The sequence below is a fragment of the Oncorhynchus mykiss genome, chromosome 10 (genome assembly GCF_013265735.2).
Source record: "Oncorhynchus mykiss isolate Arlee chromosome 10, USDA_OmykA_1.1, whole genome shotgun sequence".
Classification (NCBI taxonomy): domain Eukaryota; kingdom Metazoa; phylum Chordata; class Actinopteri; order Salmoniformes; family Salmonidae; genus Oncorhynchus; species Oncorhynchus mykiss.
This window is the reverse complement of record NC_048574.1, coordinates 15,171,250-15,189,550: the sequence shown is the minus strand read 5'-3', so window position 1 is coordinate 15,189,550 and position 18,301 is coordinate 15,171,250. Positions and strand designations below refer to the sequence as shown.

The window sequence follows — 18,301 nt, the reverse complement described above, 5'->3', positions numbered from 1 at the left end:
TATAGGAAGAGTCTTGTTGGTTCCAAACTTCTTCCATTTTAAGAATGATGGAGGCCACTGTGTTCTTGGGGACCTTCAATGCTGCAGACATTTTTTGCTACCTTTCCCCAGATCTGTGCATCAACACAATCCTGTCTCTGAGCTCTACGGACAATTCCTTCGACCTCAAGGCTTGGTTTTTGCTCTGACATGCACTGTCAACTGTGGGGGGTGGGGGGGACCTTATACAGATGTGTGCCTTTCCAAATCATGTCCAATCAATTTAATTTACCCCAGGTGGACTCCAATCAGGTTGTAGAAACATCTCAAGGGTAATCAAATGAAACAGGATTCACCTGAGCACATTTTCGTGTTTCATAGCAAAGGGTCTGAATACTTATGTAAATAAGGCATTTCTGTATTTTATTTTGTAGAGATGTACAAACATTTCTTTGCTAACATTTTCTTATTTAACTAGGCAAGTCAGTTGAGAACAATAGGATTTTTACAATGACAGCCTACCCCGGCCAAACACCGACGACATTGAGCCAATTGTGCGCCACCCAATGGGACTCCCAATCACTGCCGGGTGTGACGCAGCCTGGATTGGAACCAGGGCCTGCAGTGACGCATTATGCACTAAAATGTAGTGCCACTCGGGAGCCTTAAAACGTAACTGTTTAATGCAGCCATGCAGGTACAGTGGCTCCCATATGACAGATACGGTGAGTCTAAAGGAGCAGACAACAAAAATATACAAGGGCTACATAGCGAACATAACAAATACAACTGTTTATTATGGATTCTCATGACAATTAAGTTGGCATACACTACGCAGTGTATGTGAATTGACGCTTTTTACTCTCGCACGCAAGTTTTGACATGGTTTCGGCTTAACAGTGAAGAAGGTGGACTTTGTAACATTTATTGCGCAAGTAATAAATTGAACTACTCAAACGAATAAAAAATCTAAGAAGCTAGATATCATTGTGAAGGCAGCAAAATGCTTTCTGGATCTCCAGGACAGGCGAAATTGTTACAGGGAATACTGAATGAAGAGGCCACCCCTCCCAGGTTCCTGAGCCCGTGTAGGGATCTGAATATACCTTTTAATCCGACTGAAGGAGTAAAGTTTTTGTTTACTTTAGACATTTAGAAGTATCTTTTTTCACCTTTCCCTTATCCCTGTTATTTTGAGTAAACGTTTATCAGTTTTCACCCCATCCAGTAGATGGCAGACCGCCAGAATACCATAGAAGGAAAAGCTTCCTGCCTTCGGTTCTGCTTCTGCGTACAATCATTTTTGTGTTAGGAAGTCTTGTGTACTTGTCGAAATGGCCGAGGGTGATATCGAGGAATTCATTGAACAAAACAGGCATTTGTCCGAGCTTGTAGATACATATCGTGGTATCTCCGAAAGTGAAAAACATTGGAAGGCCAGGAGGGCCTTCCTATTCAGAAATATAAACGACTTTGAGGACCCACACATTGATCAGCTGCTTGCTTTGTCCATGGTATGGGCCAACAACGTGTTTCTTGGCTGTCGGTGAGTTAACAATAAATACTCATCGCGTGCATTGACTTCTTGACTTGCTATTTAGCTAAAATGCATTTTAACTTAATATACCAAATGTATGGCATGCAATATAGGTAGCTGACTAACTGCTGTTCCTGTATGTTCTCTCAGATACAGTCCAGACCTCTTGGAGAAAGTGAATGAAATGGCCGAAGGAATTGTTGTGGAGGATGCCCCTGTTTTCAAAACCAGAGATGAGATCATGAAAAATCAGGTTGGTTATATTTCATATCAAAATAATGCTTCCTCTTCCTGCCTTGCCTTCTTTCATGAACACAAATCTAGAAACGATAAGACAGTTGAAAGCAATTAGGCTGGTGTCTAGTCTCTAGCTATGCCTTCCAAAACAGACCAAAGGAGGCAAGGTAACAGTGTAAGGAGACACAACCATAATCATTTTGTCTCCCTCCTTCAGAAACGATGAATGGATGGATGACCTGCTCCGTTATGGATGGATTACGTTACTGTCCAACTTTACTCAGCTGCATATGGTTTTAAGATGTTATTTTAATAACATGCAAGCTTCTTGTTTTTAATTTTTTTGTGTATTACAACATGTAACACAAGCTAAACATTTTATACATTAAAATAATTTTAGGTGACTTGCCTGATTCAATATCTAATAAACTCGAGGCCCATTATGAGAATAAAATGGGTGGGAAAATGTTGCAAGAACAAAGCATGGTACGGCCAGGAATATGCCGTGTGATTTACGCTTTTTATATGTTCAAAGTCTGCAGCGGTGCATCTCAGATTCAAATTCCATTTTGAAGGTGACCAGAAAAGGGCTTTCCATTTGGTCTTCACATGTTCTCCCAAATTACCCCAGGGTTAACATTGTACTACCTTGATTCCTCCCCTTTGCCTCCTCAAAACCCATTTAACGAGAGGGGATAAACCTCAGATCTTCTGCGCCAATGTGCTTTCTACAGTTTGTGCTGGGATGTAGTTAAGTCCAAATTGTAGGAAACTGAACCTTTTTGCAACAAACAAGTTTCTATCAAACAAATTCAGATAGGTCTGTCCCCGTTCCGTATAAGAAACATTTTACAACTGACATAATGAATACACTCCAGGGGTGTATTCAATTAATTACAGAAACCGCTTAAGAACCAAACTGAGCATACGAAACGGAGGGACCTACCTGAATGAGTCCTACTGTGAGCCAAAATTGTGTTCTCCATTGCAAAATGTTTTGCAATAGAATCAGCGTAATGAAAGGACCTACTTGAATATGTTCAACAGAAGCTTGTTTTGCTCCGTTTGGTTCTTAAACAGTTTTATGAATTCACCACACACATCAGGCCCTGGAGCGTGCCCATTGGGCATTAAGGGGAACACTGCCCCCTGTCCGTCTTATCTACTACCTCTGGTTGCACATTCCCACAGATCCCCGGTCTGCATTTGGCTCTTGGGAGGTTCCTGGTGGCCTGCTACTCCCCATTGAGGATGCAGGGATGAGGATTATTTACCCTAGTCCCATCAACTCTGGACCTCAACCAGTTCCACTCCTTTTTTCATTGTTCCCCTCTAATCAGAGACTAATTTAGACCTGGGACATCAGGTAGAAAAGAACCAGCAGGCTCTGGACCTTGTAGTGTAAGAGTTGAATATCCCTCCACATATGACACACAATGCCACAGCTGCACTCAAAACAAATGAGCTGAAATCAAAATCATCTCAAAGTCTGAAAAATGTGTTTTATGTTTATACAGCATATATAACATTGTTTTGTTTTTAGAGTAAATTCACAAATGTATAACACATCCCTTCTCCTAAGGTGAAATAAACCATGAGCTACAATATGACCCGTACTGTCTGTCACAACAAAAAAATCTCAAGCAAGCTACCTTTCATTGGGTAGAAGATAAAGTGAAGAGAAATGCAAGCGTGAAAAAAAACATTTCCAGGCTTGGAGAAAAAGCAGATGCATGGATTTGTGTTGCAATCAGCCCTTACTCTGTAGTCCTGATGTCTGGTTTCCACTATCTGTCCATGTTCCTAGATGAGCCAAACTCCAAATGTCCTCTTACAAGTGCCACTGTACTTGAACTCGATAAAACTGTTACAGATCACATCAGCCATCTTTTAGAAAAGGTTGGCGACCAGTTTCTTTATTATTGTCAACATGCAGAATGCCCTAGTTATCGTGATGAATAGTACTGACTCCTTTTATTCAGGAAGGTAATTTGAAACTACTACCAGGATTGGGGCAAGAGAATCTGTCTGCTTTATAGCTGGACAATTGGTTTCAAATTAATGCTACATGACAAACAATGCAGAATTTGAGGAAGCCACTCAACAAATAATGTTTTATGGTTTTCTACCAATTAAGTTCTGTTCAAACCAAGAGATGTTAAAAAAGTCTGTATAAACTAAACAGTAACAGCATCAATCCAACAAAAAATATGTATTACAAATTATGCTTGCAATAACTTATTTCACATCATGCAATAAAAAAAAAATAATAATCAGATTTTCCTCAGTTGTATTGGCAAGCAAGTAAAAGTCCCTACTTGTTTTTTTTATTATTTTCTGGTGGCACTTTAGTTCTTCTGATGTTGACTTCTTTTCTTGGAGGAGCTAAATGAAAGATGTAAGTATTTGATACGAGTGATGAGAAGCCGGGGTGGAAGATGTGTTAGGAGTCCACCCAGCTCTGCTCCACGATGGCAGAAACTCTCTTCTCATACTCCCGCTTGTTTTCTTGATAAAGCTGTGCAGCCTGGCTGTTTGCTGGACTGTTAGGATTTGGCTCATCCAACAGCGACTGTCGACACACACACACAAAAAGAGTGATTGAATGTACCGGTATGAAACTGGTTCTTGTACCCTACACCAATATAAAAAAAGTGTGGTTCTTGGACCCCTACACCGGTATGAAAGTGTGGGGTTCTTGGACCCTACACCATTATGAAAAAGTGTGTGGGTTCTTGAACCCTACACCTTTAGTGAGGTAGCTGAGTCACAGTCTTATGAATATCGAGGAGCAGAAATACCACAAAATCTACAGCTGGACTATCTACTAGCCCTTACTCTAACCGTAAACTTAGCAAGCAGTTTGCTTATCAACCGATAGTATGACCATCTACAGATGGACTATCCAAATAAGGTGTGACCCAAAGGTTGCTGCTATGATCAGATATCTACTCTGCAGTGAATCGTTTTCCCCACAGAACATACTGCAAAACAACAATGAAGTAAAATATAGAAACACATTATGATGTCAGACTGATAGAGGAGAGGATTACAAACCAACCTGGATAGACGTCAGAATGGACGACACATCATATGTGGGGCTCCAACGATTCTGAAGGATGTCTAAACATATACTGCCATCTGCATAAACTACGAGATCAAAATGATTGTTTTAATTTCTAAGAAACATTTATACACAATCATGAAACAGAATAGCTTACTCTCATTAAAAAGCGAAATGCTGAAAAGTTCATAATGTGTTCCCTATCCCATCAAGAACATGGCTAAAGTATTTAGGACATCTTGAATGTGTCCATAAGGACTCTCTTACCATTTGGGTGAAACATTTTGGAGATAAATCGAACCGTGGGTGGCTTGTTAGGGTACTCTTCTGAAAATTCTATCACAAGCTTAAAAGTTCCTGCGGAGACAAGTAGAAAAAAATGAGTTTTCATTGTACCTATCCGGTGTATGTGACGTGTTGTTTTACAGGGTCAGCCTTTATTGAGACAAAATAAATGTCTTGTCCACTCCCACCAGTCTGACATGACTAATATAAGCCTGAATATGAAGGCTCACCCAGTATATATGCAAAACTCAAAAGGCAGCAGAGTCATGAACCTGTCAAAATATATCACACTTTAGAATGTATTTAGTATTATTATTTTTTTAACCTTTAACTAGGCAAGTGAGTTAAGAACAAATTCTTATTTACAATGATGGCCTATCCAGGCCAAACCTTGACGACGCTGGGCCAATTGTGCGCCGCCCTGTGGGACTCCCAATCACAGCCGGATGTGATACAGTGCATTAGACCGCTGCACCACTCGGGACCCCAAAAGAATACAAAGACTGACTTTGCTCTTGGTTAGGACGATTGCAACCAGTTCAAGAGTTAAAGTAATATTATGATAAACTAAGTTTAGTAATTGATTTAGTAAAACATTTTTACTTACCATCCTCAAACGGTGTAGCCACAGGCCTGCAAATAAAGGGAGGAACAATTACTTACACTGTAACAAATTCATATTAGCGATTTGACCCTGACTACCAAAACAAACATATTGCCACAATACCACTCCTTATACACTCCCCCGTTGTAACAATTACAATCTTGATACGGACTATTAATAGCACATTACAATAGAAGGTCAATTAATGAGAATGACAATACCATACATTACTGGGATTAATACAAATGCTCTCATTTCTAATTAACTTTATATATGGCACACTGGCCTTCCACAGCTCAACAACTACATGTCACCATCTAGCCTAACCCTCAGCCAACACACACACACACACACACACACACACACACACACACCCCTCCCTCTCTCTCTCTGACTAAACCACAGCTCAATTTGCCCATATCCACGTTATCCGTACAGTCCTGGTGCCATGCCAGGATGATCAGACTGGCAAAATGAGAAGGATGGCTTTAGAACACTCACCCAAAAATAACCGCGTTCCAAAGCATGATGTTATTCTCTGATGGAGCACCACTCACACCAGTTGGTGGGTCTTCTTGAAGTCTGAGGAAAGAGAAACGGAGAGGAAACAATAGAATTAAACTTAAAACCCAGATAGAAACAAGATGATATCTATGTGCCTTCTTCTACCATTGAGTACAAAAGTTATGTGAACAAGAAAATAGTTCAACTGAAATGCTATTGCTAGGTTTCCATTGGATTGGTGACAGATTTTAATGCAAATATTCTAAAATCTGCACATAAAAAATATGCACATTTTCCCACCAATTATGTGTCCATCAAATTGACTTGTTGCAGATAAAAGGCTGTGCGTGATAGCATAGTGCACATAAAAAATATGCACATTTTCCCACCAATGATGTGTCCATCAAATTGACTTGTTGCAGATAAAAGGCTGTGCGTGATAGCATAGTGCACATAAAAAATATGCACATTTTCCCACCAATGATGTGTCCATCAAATTGACTTGTTGCAGATAAAAGGCTGTGTGTGATAGCATATTGCACATAAAAATAACTTGCGCTTAAATTCCCATGTATTTTCAAAGCTACTGATGTTTTGTCACAAAAGAAATGTTGCGTTATAGTGAATGTCCCCACTCAGATCTTTGAACCTGTGCTCTAGCCAACAGCTCACAGATACAGTGCAGGTAGGCCACCTACATGAGATTATTATGGACAAAATAATTATATATTTTTTGTTGTCAAACGGCAGCCAAGCATCAAACATGTCACCAGAATAAGACCCTCAATATTTATTGGAAAGGCTCATCACCTTGCACTTTCACCAATTTCATCTGTAGCCTAATAAACTGAATGCTTTCACAGTGGGAGGATCACACAACATATTCGATATGATGGTTATAATATCAATTAGAGGTTGACCGATTAATCGTAATGGCCGATTAATTAGGGCCAATTTCAAGTTTTCATAATCGGAAATCGGTATTTTTGGACACCGATTTGGCCATTAAAAAAAATACAATTATACACCTTTATTTAATCTTTATTTAACTAGGCAAGTCAGTTAACACATTCTTATTTTAGATGACGGCCTAGGAACGGTGGGTTAACTGCCTCGTTCAGGGGCAGAACGACAGATTTTCACCTTGTCAGCTCAGGGGATTCAATCTTGCAACCTTACAGTTAACTAGTCCAACGCTCTAACCACGTGCCTCATTGCATTCCACGAGGAGACCGCCTGTTACGCGAATGCAGTAAGCCAAGGTAAGTTGCTAGCTAGCATTAAACTTAATCTTATAAAAAACAATCATAATCACTAGTTAACTACACATGGTTGATATTACTAGTTCATCTAGCGTGTCCTGCGTTGCATATAATCGATGCGGTGCGTATCGTTGCTCCAATGTGTACCTAACCATGAACATCAATGCCTTTCTTAAAATCAATACACAGAAGTATATATTTTTAAACCTGCATATTTAGCTAAAAGAAATCCAGGATAGCAGGCAATATTAACCAGGTGAAATTGTGTCACTTCTCTTGCGTTCATTGCACGCAGTCAGTGTATATGCAACAGTTTGGGCCGCCTAATTTGCCAGAATTTTATGGAATTATGACATAACATTGAAGGTTGTGCAATGTAACAAGTATATTTAGACTAATGGATGCCACCCCTTAGATAAAATACGGAACGGTTCCCGTATTTCACTGAAAGAATAAACGTCTTGTTTTGGAGATGATAGTTCCCGAATTCGACCATATTAATGACCTAAGGCTCGTATTTCTGTGTGTTATCATGTTATAACTAAGTCTATGATTTGATAGAGCAGTATGACTGAGCGATGGTAGGCAGCAGCAGGCTCGTAAGCATTCATTCAAACAGCACTTTCGTGCGTTTTGCCAACAGCTCTTCGTTGTGCGTCAAGCATTGCGCTGTTTATGACTTCAAGCCTATCAACTCCCGAGATTAGGCTTGTGTAACCGATGTGAAATGGCTAGCTAGTTAGCGGGGTGCGCGCTAATAGCGTTTCAAACGTCACTCGCTCTGAGACTTGGAGTGGTTGTTCCCCTTGCTCTGCATGGGTAACGCTGCTTCGAGGGTGGCTGTTGTCGTTGTGTTCCTGGTTCGAGCCCAGGGTGGAGCGAGGAGAGGGACAGAAGCTATACTGTTACACTGGCAATACTAAAGTGCCTATAAGGACATCCAATAGTCAAAGGTTAATTAAATACAAATGGTAGACAGAGAAATAGTCCTATAATTACTATAATAACTACAACCTAAAACATCTTACCTGGGAATATTGAAGACTCATGAGGCTAAATTTATTTGATTGATGTATTATATTAAGTCAAAATAAGTGTTCATTCAGTATTATTGTAATTGTCATTATTACAAATAAATCGGCCGATTTACCAGTGTCGGCCTTTTTTTGGTCCTCCAATAATCTGTGTCAGCGTTGAAAAATCATAAATCGGTCAAACTCTAATATCAATATTGGCACATGAAAAAAGGTGTTTCCACTGCCATTACTCACATAATTAATTTTACAGACAAAATTATCCAACTTGTCTAGCATATTTTGTCACTAAATCCAGCAGTGTCATTCCAAAAAAAATCTAACTTTAACAGCTTTCCTTCATGCACAAGGTAAACTGTATTTCTCAGATCCATCTACAAGTCTCTACAGAAAATACCACCACAATTAACCCCATTTACTGTTAGCTCCCTACCCACTGTAAAATGAAAGGCTACTGCAGTGCTGCTATCCATTGTGAGTCACATTTTAATTATGCTTTATTAGGGTAGTAAGGTAATGTTGTTGTTCCCTGCAAGGAAATCTTGATGCTGTCAGATACTTGACTTGTGATATAGGCTACAAATAACAAATAAATATCTTATGAACAATGTAGTTCTACCAGTATGTGTTCTGTGAGATATAATTCAAAAAACCATTGATCAAACACACAATGCTTATGAATGCTCCACGCTCCAAGGCCTATTGGTGGCAGAGGCAGCCAAGTAGAGTAGGGTAGGGTAGAATAGGATTATAATGTTACTATACAGTTGAAATCAGAAGTTTACATACACTTAGGTTGAAGTCATTAAAACTTGTTTTTTAACCACTCCACAAATTTCTTGTTAACAAACTATAGTTTTGGAAAGTCAGTTCGGACATCTACTTTGTGCATGACAAGTAATATTTCCAAGAATTGTTTACAGACAGATGTCGTCACTCATAATTCACTGTATCACAACTCCAGTGGGTCAGAAGTTTACACTAAGTTGACTGCCTTCAAACAGCTTGGAAAATTCCAGAAAATGTCATGGCTTTAGAAGTTTCTGATAGGCTATTTGACATCATTTGAGTCAATTGGAGGTGTACCTGTGGATGTATTTCAAGGCCTACCTTCAAACTCAATGCCTCTTTGCTTGACATCATGGGAAAATAAAAATAAAATCAGCCAAGACCCCCCAAAAAACATAGTAACAAGTCTGGTTCATCCGTGGGAGCCATTTCCAAACACCTGAAGGTACTACGTTCATCTGTACAAACAATAGTTTGCAAGTATAAACACCATGGCACCACGCAACCGTCATACCACTCAGGAATGAGACTCGTTCTGTCTCCTAGAGATGAATGTACTTTGGTGTGAGAAGTGCAAATCAATCCCAGCACAGCAAAGGACCTTGTGAAGATGCTGGAGGAAACAGGTACAAAAGTATCGATATCCACAGTTAAACGAGTCCTATATCGACAACCTGAAAGGCCGCTCAGCAAGGAAAAAGCCACTGCTCCAAAACAATAATAAAAGCCAGACTACGGTTTGCAACTGCACATGGGGACAAAGATCGTACTTTTTGGAGAAATGTTCTCTGGTCTGATGAAACAAAAATAGAACTGTTTGGCCATAATGACCATCGTTATGTTTGGAGGAAAAAGGGGGAGGCTTGCAACCCGAAGAACCTCATCCCAACCGTGAAGCACGGGGGTGGCAGCAACATGTTATGGGGGTGCTTTACTGCAGGAGGGACTGGTGCACTTCACAAAATAGATGGCATCATGAGGTAGGAAAATGAAGTGAATATTTATTGAAGCAACATCAATACATCAGTCAGGAAGTTAAAGCTTGGTTGTAAAATGGATCTTCCAAATGGACAATGACCTCAAGCATACTTCCAAAGTTGTGGCAAAATGGCTTAAGGACAACAAAGTCCAGGTATTGGAGTGGCCATCACAAAGCCCTGACCTCAATCCTATAGAAAATATGTGGGCAGAACTGAAAAAGCATGTGCGAGCAAGGAGGCTTACAAACCTGACTCAGTTACACCAGCTCTTTCAGGAGGAATGGGCCAAAAATCACCCAACTTATTGTGGGAAGCTTGTGGAAGGCCACCCAAAACGTTTGACTCAAGTGAAACAATTTAAAGGCAATGCTACCAAATACTAATTGAGTGTATGTAGACCCACTGGGAATGTGATGAAAGAAATAAAAGCTGAAATAAATCACTACTATTATTCTGACATTTCACATTCTTAAAATAAAGTGGTGATCCTAACTGACCTAAGACAGGGAATTTTTACTAGGATCAAATGTCAGGAAAAACTGAGTTTAAATGTATACTTCTGACTTCAACTGTATATGCACATCTACACGAGTCTCCATGGAGTTCCTAAGTATCACCTTTTTCCATTGGCAGGTGTGCTACAGACTCTTCTGGAGACAGACATTGAGCTGCTATAGTGTAACTAATTGGCTTGCCCAGGCAGATGCCATCTGGAATCAAACAGACGGTAGCTGCCGGGGCTTTACATGAAGCCCTGGCCAGGTGGGTTTGTCCTCATCAGGAATAAAGGCCTCCTTCTGAAATCTATGCCTAATCCCAATTTTTGGAGTTTTTCCTTTCACATAACTGAATACTTATACTATTGCCTAGATAAAATGTTGCTGAATGTTGTCCCTAAATTCATAGGTCTGGAACGGCATACAAGAGCAGGGCAACACAATCAGAAATTAGGGTTGTGTAACACCTGTCCGGCCATCAGTACACTGAGATTAGAGAGAGATAGAGAGAGATAGAGAGAGACAGAGAGGCAGAGCAGAGGTCAGGATCAGAGCTCCTGCATTTTTCAGCATTTTCTTTAAAAAAGATAGGTTAGGAGTTAGATAAACTTGGATTTTTTGTCAGGAACACATACTGGATTCTACCCTCTTCAACATAACCCCTACTTCAAATCAAAACTTAAAACCTACAACCTCATTTTGGACGGAATTACGGAATCACCTGGAAAGTTCACAACAACCAAGGATTTTTTACCCTATACAGCAAATTCTCTGGAAAACAACAGAAACCTGAAAACACCATCCAACCTGTAACTGAGTGAGTAATGTTTAGTCTGAAACAATATTTTATTTCCAAAAGCCAAGAAGAAAAATACACAACATTACTTTATAAGGACTGAATTCTAACATAATTCTGCCAAGCTTGATACAGCTTCAACTAGCACTGACGTGTCAAGTGAGAGGTGTCAAAGCCCATTAGCCCAACAATGGCAGGAGAGTCACACAGTCTACCCCAACCAAATGGAGAGGCCTTAGAAGCTCCCTCCCGCTGTTCAGAGGTAATTAAAATACAGTACCCTTTGCATGTAAAGAATGATAAGGCAAGAAAAGACCACAAGAAGAAGCTCCTTATGGAAAATCAAGAGACACTTTTTGCTGACTATTACAAAAATGGGAACATCAGCAACCTCATCTTCCACACAAACCATCCCCTGGCATGGCACAGTGCTATATTAGCACACTACCCCTTTGTTACGAGAGGGGGGATTAACGAGGGGTGGAAACTCAGAATACTTGATAACGAGGACTCTGAGTTAAGTAATATAAATATCTATAAATCCGGATCAGTAATGGTACAGAATAACCACAAACAGTTTCAGCTGGACTTTCACCTAATCAAAGAATTAGCCCAGCAGGAGAAGCTCTGCCTTGATAATGATACCCCCACACAGAGCGGGTCAGACCAGACCTCTTCATTATGTAACCCCACAGATGAGCAACCCCCAGTGGAGAGTCAACCTCCCAGCACAGATTACCACTCCCTCATTGAAATGAAGGACAAATTCACCCAGCTGGAGGTAAGACAGGTGGAGCTGGAACAGCAGGTGATTACACTTCAGTCAGCGCAGACCCAGACAACAGTCCAGCACAACAACAGCCCCTTAACCAGACCCGGAGAGCTGGAGGTGGACAGAGACATATCTGCACTTTGGACAGTGGTGAGACAAATACAACAGGAGAAAGAGGAGCAGAACAGAGCACTAGAGGAGAGTATCAGACTGCTGGTGGAGGAGAGGTTGAGGGGGATGGAGGAGAAGTTGATGGGGACGGCGTGTGACAGAGAACAACCCACTAGAGAGGTGGCCACCCCCACAGAGAAGCCAGCAGAACAGCCCACTTCAGCACCCAACAAAAGTCTCGACACCACAGCAGAACAGTCCACACCAGACCCTGAACATAGAGTCGACACCACAGCAGAACAGTCCACACCAGACCCTGACCATAGAGTCGAAATCACAGCAGAACAGACAAATGAAGAACCCCAAGCCCAGAGGCTCTCACCCCCTCTGAGCACCCCCCCTGTCAGCCACCCTGATAGCCCTTTTGACAACCCCCCCACACCCACTGAGGACAAACACAAGACACAGATTGTACTACTTATGGACTCAAATGGGAAATATATAGAAGAAAAAAAACTTTTTCCCAAACACAGTGTGTCTAAACTCTGGTGTCCAAACACCCAGCGTGCCCTCGACCTTCTGTCTGAGGCCAAACTAGGCTCACCCAGCCACATAATAATACACACAGGCACAAACGACCTGAGAGCACTGCAGGAAAGAGTGGCCACAGCACTGAAGAGAGTGATTGAAAAGGCTTCTTCTACTTTCCCCAACGCACAAGTGGTTATCTCCACCCTGCTACCACGAAAAGACTTCCACCCTGCCACAATACAGCGGGTAAATGCAAGTATTTCCCGTGACTGTGCCTCAAAACCAAACGTTTTCCTGGCCCACCACTCCACCCTGGACTTGAACAGCCTCTATGACCAGGTCCACCTCTACAAGGCAGCAGTGCCCACCTTTGCCCGAACTCTAAAGGACATCGCTCTCAAACGTATCCCCAACACTTCACACAGGAGCAACAGATCAATAGACACCCCATCCAGACCAGCGAGACACCCTCCCAGATCTGCAGGACCCCCCCCTGGACCTACACATAGAGGACCCACGCCAAGAGGAATTACATCCAGACCACAGTACACCCAGACACATCCACACCCCCACCCCAACCAATCAACACCCCCCCACGTCAACCATGCCCACACCCCATTTAGGCCCACCCAGGTCAGACCTATGCCACTCCTGCCCACCCCATGCACCCCACCCCCGCAAAGAGGGCCTCAACATGGAAGCCACACATACGCCCAGGTAGTGAGCGGGCAAACAGTCCCAACCCCCACTCTCACACTCGCCGAAGCCAATGGCATGTACCAGATGCTCAGCAGGCTCTGCTCACACTTACTGGCCTGAGGCCAAACCACGACCAACAACATTGGACACTCTATGGAACAAAAAGCCTTCACTATATTATCATGGAATATCCAAGGCCTGAGGTCATCTGCCTTTGGCCTAAAGAGCAGAAACCCGGACTTCACCAAAGAAATCGGTAATACAGACATTGTCATCCTGCAAGAAACCTGGTATAGAGGAGACGGACCCACTGGTTGCCCTCTAGGTTACAGAGAGCTGGTAGTCCCATCCACCAAACTACCAGGTGTGAAACAGGGAAGGGACTCAGGGGGTATGCTAATTTGGTATAGAGCAGACCTAACTCACTCCATTAAATTAATCAAAACAGGAACATTTTACATTTGGCTAGAAATTCAAAAGGAAATTATCCTAACAGAGAAAAATGTCCTCCTGTGTGCTACCTATATCCCCCCACTAGAATCCCCATATTTTAATGAAGACAGCTTCTCCATCCTGGAGGGGGAAATCAATCATTTCCAGGCCCAGGGACATGTACTAGTCTGTGGCGACCTAAATGCCAGAACCGGACAAGAACCTGACACCCTAAGCACACAGGGGGACAAACACCTGCCTGGAGGTGACAGCATTCCCTCCCACATATGCCCCCCTAGGCACAACTATGACAACATAACCAACAAAAACGGGTCACAACTCCTGCAGCTCTGTCGCACGCTGGGTATGTACATAGTCAACGGTAGGCTTCGAGGGGACTCCTATGGTAGGTACACCTATAGCTCATCTCTTGGCAGTAGTACTGTAGACTACTTTATCACCGACCTCAACCCAGAGTCTCTCAGAGCGTTCACAGTCAGCCCACTGACACCCCTATCAGACCACAGCAAAATCACAGTCTACTTAAACAGAGCAATAATCAATCATGAGGCATCAAAGCCAAAGGAACTGAGTAACATTAAGAAATGCTATAGATGGAAGGAATGCAGTTTGGAAACCTACCAAAAAACAATTAGGCAACAACAAATTCAATCCCTTTTAGACAATTTCCTGGGTAAAACGTTCCGCTGTAATAGTGAAGGTGTAAACTTGGCAGTAGAAAATCTTAACAGTATATTTGACCTCTCAGCTTCCCTATCAAATCTAAAAATCTCAAATAGAAAACCGAAGAAAATTAACAATAATGACAAATGGTTTGATGAAGAATGCAAAAATCTAAGAAAGAAATTGAGAAACCTGTCCAACCAAAAACATAGAGACCCGGAAAACCTGAGTCTACGCCTTCACTATGGTGAATCACTAAAACAATACAGAAATACACTACGGAAAAAGAAGGAACAGCATGTCAGAAATCAGCTCAATGCAATTGAAGAATCCATAGACTCTAACCACTTCTGGGAAAATTGGAAAACACTAAACAAACAACAACAAGAAGAATTATCTATCCAAAATGGAGATGTATGGGTAAACCACTTCTCCAATCTCTTTGGCTCTATAACAAAGAATAAAGAGCAAAAACATATACATGATCAAATACAGATCTTAGAATCATCTATTAAAGACTACCAGAACCCACTGGATTATCCAATTACATTGAATGAGTTACAGGACAAAATAAAAACCCTCCAACCCAAAAAGGCCTGTGGTGTTGATGGTATCCTCAATGAAATGATCAAATATACAGACAACAAATTCCAATTGGCTATACTAAAACTCTTTAACATCATACTTAGCTCTGGCATCTTCCCCAATATTTGGAACCAAGGACTGATCACCCCAATCCACAAAAGTGGAGACAAATTTGACCCCAATAACTACCGTGGAATATGTGTCAACAGTAACCTTGGGAAAATCCTCTGCATTATTATTAACAGCAGACTCGTACATTTCCTCAATGAAAACAATGTACTGAGCAAATGTCAAATTGGCTTTTTACCAAATTACCGTACAACAGACCATGTATTCACCCTGCACACCCTAATTGACAACCAAACAAACCAAAACAAAGGCAAAGTCTTCTCATGCTTTGTTGATTTCAAAAAAGCCTTCGACTCAATCTGGCATGAGGGTCTGCTATACAAACTGATGGAAAGTGGTGTTGGGGGTAAAACATACGACATTATAAAATCCATGTACACAAACAACAAGTGTGCGGTTAAAATTGGCAAAAAACACACACATTTCTTCACACAGGGTCGTGGGGTTAGACAGGGATGCAGTTTAAGCCCCACCCTCTTCAACATATATATCAACGAATTGGCGCGGGCACTAGAAAAGTCTGCAGCACCCGGCCTCCCCCTGCTAGAATCCGAAGTCAAATGTCTGCTGTTTGCCGATGATCTGGTGCTTCTGTCACCAACCAAGGAGGGCCTACAGCAGCACCTAGATCTTATGCACAGATTCTGTCAGACCTGGGCCCTGACAGTAAATCTCAGTAAGACCAAAATAATGGTGTTCCAAAAAAGGTCCAGTCACCAGGACCACAAATACAAATTCAATCTAGACACTGTTGCCCTAGAGCACACAAAAAACTATACATACCTTGGCCTAAACATCAGCGCCACAGGTAACTTCCACAAAGCTGTGAACGATCTGAGAGACAAGGCAAGAAGGGCATTCTATGCCATCAAAAGAAACATAAATTTCAACATACCAATTAGGATTTGGCTAAAAATACTTGAATCAGTCATAGAGCCCATTGCCCTTTATGGTTGTGAGGTCTGGGGTCCGCTCACCAACCAAGACTTCACAAAATGGGACAAACACCAAATTGAGACTCTGCACGCAGAATTCTGCAAAAATATCCTCCGTGTACAACGTAGAACACCAAATAATGCATGCAGAGCAGAATTAGGCCGATACCCACTAATTATCAAAATCCAGAAAAGAGCCGTTAAATTCTACAACCACCTAAAAGGAAGTGATTCACAAACCTTCCATAACAAAGCCATCACCTACAGAGAGATGAACCTGGAGAAGAGTCCCCTAAGCAAGCTGGTCCTGGGGCTCTGTTCACAAACACAAACACACCCTACAGAGCCCCAGGACAACAGCACAATTAGACCCAACCAAATCATGAGAAAACAAAAAGATAATTACTTGACACATTGGAAAGAATTAACAAAAAAACAGAGCAAACTAGAATGCTATTTGGCCCTAAACAGAGAGTACACAGCGGCAGAATACCTGACCACTGTGACTGACCCAAAATTAAGGAAAGCTTTGACTATGTACAGACTCAGTGAGCATAGCCTTGCTATTGAGAAAGGCCGCCGTAGGCAGACATGGCTCTCAAGAGAAGACAGGCTATGTGCTCACTGCCCACAAAATGAGGTGGAAACTGAGCTGCACTTCCTAACCTCCTGCCCAATGTATGACCATATTAGAGAGACATATTTCCCTCAGATTACACAGATCCACAAAGAATTCGAAAACAAATCCAAATTTGAAAAACTCCCATATCTACTGGGTGAAATTCCACAGTGTGCCATCACAGCAGCAAGATTTGTGACCTGTTGCCACGAGAAAAGGGCAACCAGTGAAGAACACACACCATTGTAAATACAACCCATATTTATGCTTATTTATTTTATCTTGTGTCCTTTAACCATTTGTACATTGTTAAAACACTGTATATATATATATAATATGACATTTGTAATGTCTTTACTGTTTTGAAACCTCTGTATGTGTAATGTTTACTGTTAATTTTTGTTGTTTTTCACTTTATATTTTCACTTTGTATGTTGTCTACCTCACTTGCTTTGGCAATGTTAACACATGTTTCCCATGCCAATAAAGCCCTTGAATTGAATTGAATTGAAATTGATTAGCAACCTAGCTAGTTTACTAGTAGTTTAACTCAGCTAGCACAGCCTTTTTTATCGATACCTACCAAATTTATTTGATTTGTATCTAACGTTATTAACTTACTAAGTCTTTGGCTAACTAAGAGTTTAATTCCCTTACTAAACTATCTAACGTTAGCTAAATGCAGAGGGACTGACGAGTTCGATTTAGCTAGATGTACCTAGCTATAAAAAAAAATAAAAAACAAGTTAACGTTAGCTGGTTAGATAGCTAACATCTGTATGGCAATGTAGTTCTAGCATGCATTCTAGCTGGCTAATTGAAGCAACATTATTGATCTAGTACTACAACTGGTTAGATATCAGACAGCCAGTACAAAGAACTCAATTAATGACTGGCTCTATGATTAGCTAACGTTACCTACAAACAACAGTGTACATGTACTGCAGGCCTCAAATTAGCTAACGCGTTAGCTAGCTAAATACAACACACAAAAGCAGAGCCAAAACGTTGCACTACCTTTTGAAATCTCTCATAAGTCGTCTTCTAGCCGGAGTAGACATGATTCAAAACGTAAAAAATTATACTTTGGTCATAAAAATCTGTCGAACCCGGTATTATTTTGGGTAAATCTTCCGTCTGTGCCCTTTTCTTCTCTCCAAAACAACTACAGTGACGTCATGTACTTCCACTGGGGAAACAAGCAAGAACATTCGTTTGGAATAGTCCACTTTCACT

The 18,301-nt window shown here is 41.3% G+C and overlaps 2 protein-coding genes across 2 annotated transcripts; one reads left to right on the top strand and one right to left on the bottom strand.

Annotated features, from left to right (window-relative positions):
• The first annotated feature begins 668 nt into the window (after positions 1-668).
• Positions 669-2,157, top strand: LOC110533385 (CDKN2AIP N-terminal-like protein). Its single transcript, XM_021617525.2, has 3 exons — positions 669-1,525; positions 1,667-1,769; positions 1,971-2,157. Exons 1-3 carry the CDS (start codon positions 1,314-1,316, stop codon positions 1,977-1,979), a joined length of 324 nt encoding a protein of 107 aa, XP_021473200.2. The 5' UTR covers positions 669-1,313; the 3' UTR covers positions 1,980-2,157.
• Positions 2,158-3,645: 1,488 nt separating this feature from the next.
• Positions 3,646-18,237, bottom strand: ube2b (ubiquitin-conjugating enzyme E2B (RAD6 homolog)). The gene is given in 6 exon segments (NM_001160509.1): positions 3,646-4,325; positions 4,815-4,903; positions 5,085-5,174; positions 5,710-5,735; positions 6,208-6,288; positions 18,083-18,237. Coding segments are annotated over 6 exon segments (459 nt in total). The 5' UTR covers positions 18,127-18,237; the 3' UTR covers positions 3,646-4,196.
• Positions 18,238-18,301: the final 64 nt, after the last annotated feature.

Bases quoted from the DNA above. Each gene is read 5' to 3' on its own strand.
- LOC110533385 (XM_021617525.2), top strand. From the start codon at position 1,314: ATGGCCGAGGGTGATATCGAGGAATTCATTGAACAAAACAGGCATTTG. The intron at 1,526-1,666 runs GTGAGTTAACAA...ATGTTCTCTCAG, and splicing joins AACGTGTTTCTTGGCTGTCG to ATACAGTCCAGACCTCTTGG.